The 12449-nt window shown below is 37.8% G+C and overlaps 1 protein-coding gene across 5 annotated transcripts; it reads left to right on the top strand.

Moving 5' to 3' along the window:
* Positions 1 to 259: 259 nt before the first annotated feature.
* LOC121783463 (probable phosphoinositide phosphatase SAC9) lies at positions 260 to 12449 on the top strand. 5 transcript variants are annotated; one of them, XM_042181539.1, is made up of 14 exons: positions 260 to 508; positions 839 to 925; positions 1662 to 2260; positions 3272 to 3404; positions 4259 to 5475; positions 6059 to 6166; positions 6499 to 6669; positions 7305 to 7547; positions 7624 to 8100; positions 8421 to 9245; positions 9411 to 9608; positions 10331 to 10786; positions 10940 to 11167; positions 11877 to 12449. In XM_042181539.1, exons 2-14 carry the CDS (start codon positions 913 to 915, stop codon positions 12156 to 12158), a joined length of 4950 nt encoding a protein of 1649 aa, XP_042037473.1. In that variant the 5' UTR covers positions 260 to 508; positions 839 to 912; the 3' UTR covers positions 12159 to 12449. The 5 variants fall into 5 exon arrangements, with proteins under 5 accessions (XP_042037473.1, XP_042037475.1, XP_042037476.1 ...); XM_042181541.1 differs by having other exon boundaries at positions 8424 to 9245; XM_042181542.1 differs by having other exon boundaries at positions 1665 to 2260.

Raw genomic sequence — 12449 nt, forward strand, 5'->3', positions numbered from 1 at the left:
CGTAAATTTCATTAGTTCACTAACAATATTATAGTATTAATTTTTTTTTCTATCTCATTTTTTAAAATTTTATATTAAATTACGTATAATTCACTATTAAGATTATTGGATGGGGACGGGATGTTGTAGTATCTGTTTTCTTTTTCCATTTTTTTGGAGAAAAGTAAACCGATGACTAGACTATTATGAACGACTTAGACACGCTTTTTAAAGTCGTGGGCGTTCATTTTGGTTTTGTGGAAGTTGCTATCCTGTGAAAATGTTCGCGTCTCTTCGTCGTTTACGATTTTTCTTGTTTCTCAATCGTGAAGGCTGATCTGCCTAGCTGTTCGTATTTTGATTCTGGCCACGGCCGCTCTCTCCCCTCCATCGCCGTCTACCCGCCGGAGCCACCGCCAGTCCCTCGCAAAAGCAACCAGCTACCGGCCGGTCAATCCGAGGACGATCTGTCTGTGATTTGGAGGTTCTCGGAAAATCCCAATCTGCTAAGTCTTGCTACCTAAATCAGGTTATTGTTCTGTATTAAAGTTGACCTAATACTTGGTGAATCGGTTTTGATCTGTCTTTCTCAGTGATTGAATAATCAACTTTTCATTTGTAATTAGATCATACTACGTTTTTGTGGCTGTTAAGTTTAGTCAGCTTATAACTATTGGTTTGTTTAAGCCATAGAAGATTGGCGATGTACTGATGTTTAAACATTGTCAAAATCAGAGCATAATGCATACTTACAGAATTCTGACTGAATCTCTTTCGTTATGCTCCAATAATGTAAACTATGTTCGGCGAAAGTAATTGGGTACATGGTTGCTAATTTGGATTTCTCCTTTTCCCTCAGCCAGACTACTCATCCATCCCAGTTTTTGAATCTTACTGCCAACAAGTACTTGAAGACTGGTGAACTTTGAGAGCATGGAATCATCTGGTGAGATGTTAACTGTTTTTACAGACACCCCTTGATTCTTCTTGCTGTCTTCAGCATCTATTGAGAATTTTAATCAGATTTTAATATAATTCTAGGTAAAGACTAGATTGGAACATTCCAAAGATAGGACTGAGCAATCTATATAGTCTTTTACTCGTTCTCTTTCTAGGACTTTTGTCAAGTGAAACATACAAATAGACGATGCCTAAATCAATGCACAACATTCTGTTGTGCTCCTTTTCATTTATAAACTATTTTTCTGTTTATAATCGTTTGATTATTTCTTTGTAAAAATAAGATGCAAAGTGGTTTCACTCCCTTTGTATTCCCCTTGTATGAATATCATTTTGGTTACATTTATGGAAAGGGCGGCTTCTAGTTTTTTGCTTGTCTCTTCTTTTTTGTTTTCCTTAAATTATTTAAACTGGATGAAAACACTTCATATAATCGTAAAGAAATTTCTGTAGTTCTTGCTTTCATAATATAATTTTATGTCATGTGGCCATCAGAGAAGTACGTAGAAGTTCTTACAGATTTTGACTCTAAAACTTTTCTGTGTAAAAGGAAGTGGCATTTTGATTCCTAACTCAACATCTATATTTCCTTTAATAATAAATAAGAAATTCTCATGTATGGTTGGTGCTGAATAGAAAACTATTTTCTGTCACACTGGTTTATATAGGTACAAAAAAGTTGAATTTCATCCTGATTCCAGAATATTTTTGATCTTTTGCAGTAGGTTCTCTAAGGGATACATCTGTTGTTGTTGTCACGTTGGACTCAAGTGAAGTGTATATTATTGTCAGTCTGTCTACTAGGACTGACACACAAGTTATCTATGTTGATCCTACGACTGGGGAACTTTGTTATACTTCTAAACAGGGTTATGATGTTTTCAAATCACAAAACGAAGCATTAGAGTGCATCACAAATGGTTCAAAATGGCCTTGTAAGAGTATAACACATGCTCGGGCACTCTTAGGCTATGCAGCCCTTGGCAGCTTTGGGTTACTGCTTGTTGCAACTAGGTTGACGGCCAGCATTCCAAATTTGCCTGGTGGAGGATGTGTTTACTCAGTAACGGAGACCCAATGGATTAAAATTTCCCTTCAGAATCCTCAACCACAAAGTAAAACCGAAATGAAGAATATTCACGAACTAACTGAGCTTGACATTGATGGGAAGCATTACTTCTGCGAAACTAGGGACATAACTCGGCCTTTTCCAAGTCGTATGTCAGTGCACAATCCTGATGATGAATTTGTATGGAATAAATGGTTTGCTATGCCTTTCAGGAAGATTGGGCTTCTGCAGCATTGTGTCATTCTTCTGCAGGTTTAAGTCATACTTGGTATCTTCAATTTTTGTATACTTGCTAAATATTCTTTTGGCACGTCTAATTTACTAGTGAACCTGCTATCTATGCCTCTAGTACATGCAATTCGCTTGACCTTATTCGGATGGATTCCCATGATCTTATCTCTACTAAAAGATGTCATATCTAAGAAATGATGCTAGCAGTGGGTACTTTCTTTTGCAAAATCATTTAACCAGAAAAATGTCAGTGTCGTGGGTCTAATTTTTGTATTAGCAAATCGAGTTTGAGATTGATACATACTTATGCTCATCTCAGTTCTACATCTGTAAAGTATTCTATGACCTGGGCTGAATGTCCTGCTAACTAAATACTGCTATGTGGTTTGTATCATCACAACATGCAATCTAGTCTAGAACTAGAACTTTTTGAGAAAATAGACAAGGGAATTTGAAATCAGTTTATAGTTATGGAAGTGATATTATGTAGGCTTCCAGTCATTATTTTTGAGCTGCTGTTGCTCTATCCCAAAAGTTTACACGTCATTATTGATCTTCATGGCAACATGAACTCCGTGACTGTGAAATTATATTCTGACACATCTGAAGAAGAAGCCCTGTTGTCTTCAAAAGAGAAAAATACCTGGAGACACTGCTATAAGACATGGATATTTTTGAACTTGGACAAAGGAAATTAGTTAGGTACAATGACAAAGAGAAACATTTTAGAAAGACAAGATGTGAATATGACAGTGGCAAACTGAATGAAGTGCATAATTTGTTCAGATAGAACTTAGATGAAAAAATTACACTCACTGATTTCTAAATAGAAGTAAAGTTTCTCTTGCTTGGATGAGCTAAGCTTTTGTTTCCTACAACTTATATCTTTTATAGTCTTTTCTGCTGAGTTGGATAAGTTCTCCAGCTCTCTTGTGCCTTCTGATTTGTCTTTTCATTGTGTATTTTTTAGAGCATTTTGTACTTAGCATAGTTTCTGAACCCAACATGCAATAACTTCTAAACAACATACAGGGATTTGCTGAATGCAAAACTTTTGGTAGCCTTGGGCAGCAGGAGGGGGTTATTGCACTTACTGCTCGTCGTAGTAGATTGCATCCCGGAACGCGATACTTAGCCAGGGGTATAAACTCATGTTACAGTACAGGTATTTTATTCAATGAAATTAACTAATTTTGATGCATTAGCTTTTCATTTTGTGCCTGTGCAAATGTTAATTGTTAAATTTCATGTATGATTTCATAGAAAATTGCTTACAACTGAGTCATTTGATGTAAAGTATCCTAAGTTCAATCATCGGGGTGAATCTTTTTCAAATTGGTCCAGTAGCCGAATAGTGATGTGCCTTTTATTGGTTAAGTAGCTGAATGGTGAGGTGAAATCTTGAAGTTTAAAATCGTTAACTATACCCGGTATCCTAAAATTGTGATGGAAGTTGACTATGTTCTTGCAAATTAGATTGTCTCCTGATAAACGGCATCCTCTCTTTTCCGCCTACTTTTGGCCTTACCATCGGTAGTACTCCCTCCTTCCCAACAAAGTTGAGTCGTTCCTTTTTGGGACGTCCCAACAAAGTTGAGTCATTTCCTTGTTTGACAAAAATCAAAACATCTAATCACTCTTACTTTATTCCATCACCTACTTTACTCTTTTATCTCTCCTACTTTTTTCCTTTCTCCTATTCTATTTATTTCATTTTTATCCAGTCAACACAATTTCTTAATCTCCGTGCCCAAAAATCTTGACCCAACTTAGTTGGGACGGAGGGAGTATTATGTTTGATTAGTGTAATGTCTTTTGCATGTTTCCTTGTGCTTCTCTTTGTCTGATAGATGCCACTGTGGTATCTTTTCTTCCTGATTGCTGGAACATCACCTGATCTGTGCTTTTCATCATCAAGTTTGTATTCCATCATGCTTGTTTCTGATACCTGGCTTCCCACATATATGCTTACTTGTTTTACTTCTCATTTCCATGCATTTATTTTGGTTGAATGGCTAGGCAATGAAGTTGAGTGTGAACAACTTGTTTGGATTCCCAAAAAAGCTGGCCAAAGTGTTCCTTTCACCACTTACATTTGGCGTAGAGGCACCATTCCTATCTGGTGGGGCGCTGAGTTAAAACTTACTGCTGCTGAAGCAGAAATTTATGTATCAGATCGTGATCCTTATAAAGGGAGCTCGGAATACTATCAGAGATTGTCTCAAAGGTATGATGCACGTAATCTGGATGGAGCTGTTGGTGGGAGTCAGAAAAAAAGTGCTTTGGTTTCAATTGTTTGTGTGAACTTACTAAGGAATGCAGAAGGAAAATCTGAATCTGTTTTGGTTCAGCATTTTGAAGAATCTTTAAACTATATTCGTTCCATGGGGAAACTTCCTTATGCTCGAATTCACTTAATTAATTATGATTGGCATGCTAGTGTAAAACTTAAGGGTGAACAGCAAACAATTGAAGGACTTTGGTATCTTCTTAGAGCACCCACAGTTTCTATTGGCATTTCCGAGGGGGATTATTTACCCTCTCGTCAAAGGATTAACAATTGCAAAGGTGAAGTAATCTGTAATGATGACTATGATGGTGCCTTTTGCATAAGATCACACCAAAATGGAGTGATACGTTTCAATTGTGCGGATTCTTTGGATAGAACAAATGCTGCGAGTTTCTTTGGTGCGCTCCAGGTTTTTATGGAGCAATGTAGGCGGTTAGGCATATCACTTGATAGTGATCTTGCATATGGTTATCAAGCACCTGGTAATTTTGGTGGCTATGTTGCTCCATTGCCTCCTGGCTGGGAGAAGCGATCTGATGCTGTGACTGGAAAAACATATTATATAGATCACAACACTAGGACGACTACCTGGAATCATCCTTGTCCAGATAAACCTTGGAAAAGGTTCGACATGACCTTTGATGAGTTTAAGAGATCAACGATCTTGTCACCTGTATCTCAGTTAGCTGATCTTTTCTTATTAGCTGGTGACATTCATGCAACTTTATATACGGGTTCCAAAGCCATGCACAGCCAAATACTTAGCATTTTTAACGAGGAAGCTGGAAAATTTAAACAGTTCTCTGCTGCACAGAATATGAAAATCACCCTGCAGAGAAGATATAAGAATGCAGTTGTAGATAGCTCCCGTCAGAAGCAACTAGAGATTTTCCTGGGGCTAAGGCTCTTCAAGCATTTTCCCTCAGTGATTATCAATCCCTTGCATGTATGTATATTTCAACAGCTCATTTGGTTATGTAGTCTTTATCTCTCAACATGTTGCTAGGCTATTCTTGAGTTCTGCTCCTTCTGCTAACCTCTACTTTGTTTAAATTTGTTGTTATTTTTAAAATTAATTTCCACTTTATGAATTTTTTTTAAGTGAGGGCTTATTTCAAGCTTATGAAAATTCAAACCTTTATGTCTCTCCTATGGTTAATTTTGTTTGTTAACTAAGTCACTATTCTATATGAAATATAATGCCCAATATGGGCAGTCAAGTTTTTGTGAGCTGTCTTATTGTATAATGATTTTCTACATCATTAATTCATTTTGCTGAAAAACTAATTTCTATGTTGCACTTCGATATGTAACACGCTAGAAGAAGAGGTCGCAGAGAATTGTTAGTCTATCTTAAGATGTTCAGAATTGTCAATCTGACCTATTACTCCACACATGGCTATCAATTCAAAGCAATGTTTAGTTGAAGATACTGTCTTCTGAAATCATGTTGATTTTATATCCACATAAGCTTCTCTGTAAGATGTCAGTTGTCTCCTCCCTTCATGAGTTTCTGCTGATGACCTCAGGTTCCTTCTCGGCCTTTTGGATGCTTCTTGAAGCCAGTTCCGAGCATGTTTGCATCTTCTGATGGGGGAGCCAGTCTTCTAAGTTTCAAAAGAAAAGACCTTGTATGGGTATGTATTTCATGTTGTTATGAGACTTGATGTTGGTCATCTTTTCTTAGTTCTGTATGATTAGCTCATTACTCCCTCCATCCCCAAAGAATATGCACTTTGGGTTCGGCACGGATTTTAATGTAAAATTGGTAAAGTATGAGAGAGGTATAGAGAAAAAGTAATCTCACCTCATTAGAGAGAAAAAGACTTTCCAAAATTAGAATGTGCATATTCTTGTGCGACGGACCAAAAAGGAAAGAGTGCATATTCTTGTGGGACGGAGGGAGTATTATTTTTATTTAAAACAGACACCTTATCGTCTGAGTTAATTGCTTTTGTATGCACACCAGGTTTCTGCGCAGGCTGCAGATGTGGTTGAGCTCTTTATCTACCTTTCCGAGCCTTGCCATGTTTGTGAGCTTCTTCTCACTATAGCGCACGGTGCTGATGATACTACTTTCCCATCGACAGTTGATGTGAGGACTGGGCGCTATATGGATGGACTCAAACTCGTTCTCGAGGTCGGGTATATCAGTATGTTGATATTCCAGACTGTGCCTGTTACAAGTTATCTTTTATTTTTATTTCTAAATATCCACACGATTGTGTTGCTTTGTGGGAGTTATCTGTAATTACTACAAGTTCTTTCTGGAGCCTATCCTTCCATATCTCAGTGATACCTAAAAGTTTGACGCCTTATGCTGTACTAGTTATCTTTGTGTTGAAGTCGTACCCATAAAATATACTCCATGGATTGGGAGGTTTGAAAATTAGTTTGCATGATGTTGGTAGTGGTACATAGTTAGCTTAAGGGATGCTCTTATATCATGCATATTGATGATATGGTACTGCCTCTTAATTTGGTGTACCTTTTGATGCCTTTATGCATTCAAGGAAATATATAAAATTGATATGCTTCTTGCATACCTGTTTACAGACTTTCTTTGTCCTTCTAATAAACAAAATGAAGTCCTAAAAACTTTATATCTGATTTCCATATATAGACCCCCCCCCCTCTTCACACACCTCACATCCCTTCAGTCTAATTGGCATATCTTTACAATCAAAAGGAACTGAAGTTCATAAAAATGGTTTTTCTTGTTAGAGGCATCTTCTATCATCTTACAATTTCTTTGCTGACATTAAATCTTCACAGGGAGCCTCTATACCTCAATGTGCAAATGGTACAAACATTTTGATACCATTAGCAGGACCTATCAGTGCAGAAGATATGGCTGTCACTGGGGCAGGTGCTCGTTTACATGCACAAGAATCCTCAAGCCCCTCCATGTTGTATGATTTTGAAGAAGTTGAAGGAGAACTGGATTTTCAAACTCGTGTTGTTGCTGTAACATTTTATCCTGCTGTGCCTGGGAGAGGCCCAATGACCCTTGGCGAGGTATGAACAAGTCAAGGGAGTATTGTTGGAAAATATTGCTTTGAGGATGACATTGTTGAACTTGTTCATAATGCAGGTGGAGATCCTTGGAGTTTCACTTCCATGGAGGTCAATATTTTCACATGAAGAGAGTGGTTCTAGTTTAATTGAATGGTTAAATGGTAACTCAAAGGAAATGAACCCTTTTCTTACTGAAGGAGATGCCAACAGCATAGATGCTGCCTCAACGAATCATAGAGAGACTTCCACATTACCATCAGAATCATCAGCTAACTCGTTTGTGGACCTTTTGACTGGAGAAATAGTATTTTCTGATGCGATTTCTCAACCTGTTGCTCAGACTGCTGCATATGAAAGTAGTGACTTACTTAACTTCTTCGATGATGTTGTCAGCCAGCCAGTTTCTCAGGGAAATAATAACTTGGATGATGATGTCAGTCGGCCAATTTCTCCGGAAAATAACAACTCCAAGTTGGTTTCATCTCAAGGACCTTCAGATAATGGTTCCCAAGAGTACATCAGATTGTTCAAACTTCTTGCAGGACCTCACTGGGTATGATTATTGATTGTAGTAATATTAGACTTCTTTGTTTCCTGTGTTGCCCCTGTAGCAGAATAATGTTCTTTCAGATCTTATGACATTAAGATAATTTTCTTTAAAAGTTCACCTGAGAATTCCCAACTGCTTTGATGTTTTATTCCTTTTGTTGTCTGATGTTGCTTGTGTTGATCGTAACCTAATGAGTATGGTCTGATGGTAACGATTAGTGGTATAACTTGATGTACTATGCAGATATCTGTTTAAATTTAATTTGCAATTGACAACTTGACAAGCAGCATCTGGACTAATAGTCTTATGTTTATATAAATTAGCAGGAAAGAAGGTTAGATTTCATGGAAGCTATGAAACTTGAAGTAGAACGTCTTCGGCTGAATCTTTCTGCTCCTGAAAGGGACAGATCCCTCTTATCAATAGGCATTGATCCTGCCAGCATAAATCCAAATATGATGCTCGATGATTCATACATGGGCAGATTATGCAGGGTGGCAAGCACCCTTGCACTACTTGGGCTGGCTGCAAAGGAAGACAAAAATAATGCTTCAATTGGGCTTGGAACATTCGATGAAGACGCGATTGATTTCTGGAATGTTGCTTCAATTGATGAGAGGTGTTCAGGTGGTGCGTGCCAAGTTCGTGCCGAAACTGGGCCAGCTGGTAGTGCATCAGTGACTTCATCTTCAACGACTTCAGGACCCTCTTTTGTTTGTTCTGGATGTGGAAAAAAGGTTTGCAGAGTTTGTTCTGCAGGAAAAGGAGCTCTTTTGCTTGCGTCTTGTAACTCAAAGGATATCTCAGGCTATAATGGTGTAACTAGCCAGGGAGGATATTCAGCTGATGCTTCTTCAAATCGCTCTGCAACTCTTGACGGGATTATCTGTAAACGATGCTGCAATGAAGTTGTCCTTCAAGCATTGCTATTGGACTATGTCAGGGTCTTGGTTGGCCAAAGAAGAAATTCTAGAGCAGATAATGCTGCTAGGAGTGCCTTGAATGACGTGTTTGGATTGTCATCAAGAAATTTAATTCCTGAAAGAGATCATTTTCTAAAGATTGAAGAAAATGCAAAGGTTTTAGGGAAGTTGACTGATGGGAAGGAATCACTTGCAGAGTTCCCATTTTCCAGCTTTCTACACCCGGTATTTAGATGATACTCTTAGTATTTTCTGTATGCATTTCATGGATCTTAACTGCTTTTGGCTTTGGGTTATATCGGATGTGTGTATGTGTTTCTTGTCTTCCCCATGTGTAGCTTTATCAGCATGTTACTGAGTAGAAGTTGTCTGTCAATTTATATTTTGTAGGTCGAAACAGCAGCTGGTTCAGCGCCATTGTTGTCCTTGGTTGCTCCTTTGTATTCCGGATCACAAGAGTCATATTGGAGAGCTCCACCTAGTGCCTCATCCGTGGATTTTGCTATTGTTCTCAATGAAATTTCTGATGTGTATGGTGTTGTCCTCTTGGTTAGTCCATGTGGCTATTCAATGTCTGATGCTCCTACAGTAAGTATATTTCTGGTGATCCCAACAGTTGATACATTTTAAAGACAGTTTGATTCTTCTTTTATTTCAGAAACCTGGAATTCCTGCCTAATGATTTTGTCAGTTTAATCAGTCTACATGAACCATAAATGTACTTTTCCATGTTACTTTGTACTCAAATTTGTTCTGTAATTTTCAATTTATTTTTGTCTTGCATAAACCTGAGGATCCTACCCCAGAATCTAATTAGTTGAACTATGTATCTTGAGGTGTCAGAGAATATCAAAAGTTAAGCAATTGAAGGTTTTCTTAACCATGATATTTGATTGTCTTCCTTTCATTTCAATAAATTTCTATGGTGGTTTAGGATTGTTTCTATCATACAATTATATGTGAAAGTGGTTTCGATATTTTTTGTGATCTGAATACTTATTTGACTATGTCCTTTGTTCAAACATTTTGATGAACCAGTGGTGGCTGATGTCATTTTATTGCTAGTGATTATTTAGGTTAGCTTCACTCCCTGGATACTTCGTTGTGCCCATGATTTACCTACAGGAACTAAAATCGTCATTGACACTCTTGGGTCTCTGCCACTTATAAATTCACATTTGTTGCGTTGACTTTTGGATAATAATCATAGTTTCGGCTAACGAGATACTATCTTTTTTTTCTCTCTGAGGTTAGTTTGCGATTTGATTGATTTTGTTCTATCTTTATGCATCTAATTACTGTTTATACAGGTACAAATCTGGGCTAGCAATACGATGAACAGGGAAGAAAGATCATGCACTGGGAAATGGGATATCCAGTCACTTGTAACTTCTTCATCTGAACTTTGTGGCCCAGAGAAGTCATTTCAAGATAGTAAAGTGCCTAGGCATGTGAAATTTGCCTTCAAGAGCCCAGCCCGATGCCGTATCATTTGGATAACGTTGCGTCTTCCAAGAGTTGGGTCTAATTCTGTCAATCTTGGAAGAGACTTCACTCTTCTGTCTATGGATGAAAATCCCTTTGCAAACCCAAGTAGACGTGCCTCATTTGGTGGTGAGTCTGGTAATGATCCATGCATTCATGCAAGAAAGTTTCTGGTGGTTGGAAAATCAGTTAGAGGAGAGATAGGAGCATCACCACAAGGTTCTGACCAAATGAATGTAAGAAACTGGTTGGAGAGACCTCCACAGTTGAATCGGTTCAAGGTGAAGAAACCTTCTAAATCCTATTTGATGAAGTAGAACCTTTCTCCATTCTTGAATTAGTTGGCTGAGAATATTTATTAGTTTCTCCCAACTATTTTATATGAAGAACTTTCTTCGCATATTTGTTGGCTAAAACTTTTTCCAAATTTTCAGGTTCCAGTTGAGGCTGAAAGATTAATTGACAATGATCTTGTTTTCGAACAATATCTATCCCCAGCTTCACCGATGCTGACTGGATTTCGTCTGGATGGTTTCAGTGCGATAAAGCACCGTTTGAATCATTCACCTTCAACCGATATAGATTTAGGGGGCAGGAACCGGCTTATAGAAGAGAGGCTCATATCTCCTGCTGTGTTGTATATTCAAGTATCTGCCCTCCAGGTATTAAAGATGATTGTTGTTTTGCTGCCTAATTGATTTTCATAAACCAAATGTTCCTATTTATTTTAACTTGAGAATGAGATTATCTTTTTTCCAACTGTGATTACTCATGGGATATGTATCACGGGTACACACCTTATTTGGAATTTACATAACTTAACCTAACCAATCATCCTTAATTTATTAGAAACATGAATTAATATATACTACCTCCATCTTTGAAAAATAGTAACTTTTGGAACGACATGAGTTTTAATGCATAGTTGGTAAAGTAAGAGAGAAGAAGAGAAAATGAGTAAAGTAAGAGGGAGGAAGAGAAAAAGTAGTGGAAGTAGTGTTAGTAGATTATAAGGTCCACTTCTGAAAATAGAAAATTTAGAAGGTTTCTGTTTTAAAGGGACTGAGGTAGTATAATTATGAAGAGCAAACTGAGGACAACTTGTGCGCAGCTAGAAATAATAGCTACTATTGCAGATTCATTCCTAAATCTTATTGTAGGGGTTTTTACGTTCTCTAGAGTTTTCTTTTTGTCCTTGGTTATTATGTATTACATAGATGGGACTGCCTAGATCCACGTTATGATGAAATTTCTGTGACTCGTGAGGCATTTTCAAACTAAGTTGATGGATTATGAGTGAGATTGGACATTAGGTTGAAGATGGCATAATTTAGATGAGAACATAATCTGAGCCAACATGTTTCTCCACAGGACTCCCATAATATGGTGACTGTTGCTGAGTATCGGATACCAGAGGTCAAGGCTGGCACACCCATGTACTTTGATTTCCCCAGACAGATAAGCACTCGCCGCATAACATTTCGGCTGCTTGGAGATATCGCCGCGTTCTCGGATGACCCATCAGAACAAGATGATCCAGAATACAAACCGTATCCATGGGCTGCAGGATTGTCGTTGGCGAACAGAGTTAAGTTGTACTATTATGCTGATCCTTACGAACTTGGAAAATGGGCAAGTCTTTCAGCAGTCTGATCAATGCATCATTTATTAGCAAAGTGTGCACCGGAGGTGAGTTGTTGCTTATCTCGTTTCTTTCGTAGCATGCTGTTTGTTAGCTAGCTAGATTGATTCTTCAAACAGGAAGTTGATGTTGTTTTCTTTTCATTTTTGTAACCATTTATGAACTATGGTCTGGTTTTTGTTCTTGAGTTGTATGTAATTGTATTATCGATTCATTGGTGTTAGCTCTGCGTTTCATTTCCAACAGAATCAGATGCATTTTTAATGTTTTGAGGGATGATTGTTGTCTGTGTGTATTTTGTC

This window comes from Salvia splendens, chromosome 21, assembly GCF_004379255.2.
Source record: "Salvia splendens isolate huo1 chromosome 21, SspV2, whole genome shotgun sequence".
NCBI lineage: Eukaryota > Viridiplantae > Streptophyta > Magnoliopsida > Lamiales > Lamiaceae > Salvia > Salvia splendens.

Coding starts and splice junctions, on each gene's coding strand:
- LOC121783463 (XM_042181539.1), top strand. Junction 8,101..8,420: donor TTCTTGCAGGACCTCACTGG/GTATGATTATTG, acceptor TATATAAATTAG/CAGGAAAGAAGGTTAGATTT. Junction 11,168..11,876: donor TTCAAGTATCTGCCCTCCAG/GTATTAAAGATG, acceptor GTTTCTCCACAG/GACTCCCATAATATGGTGAC.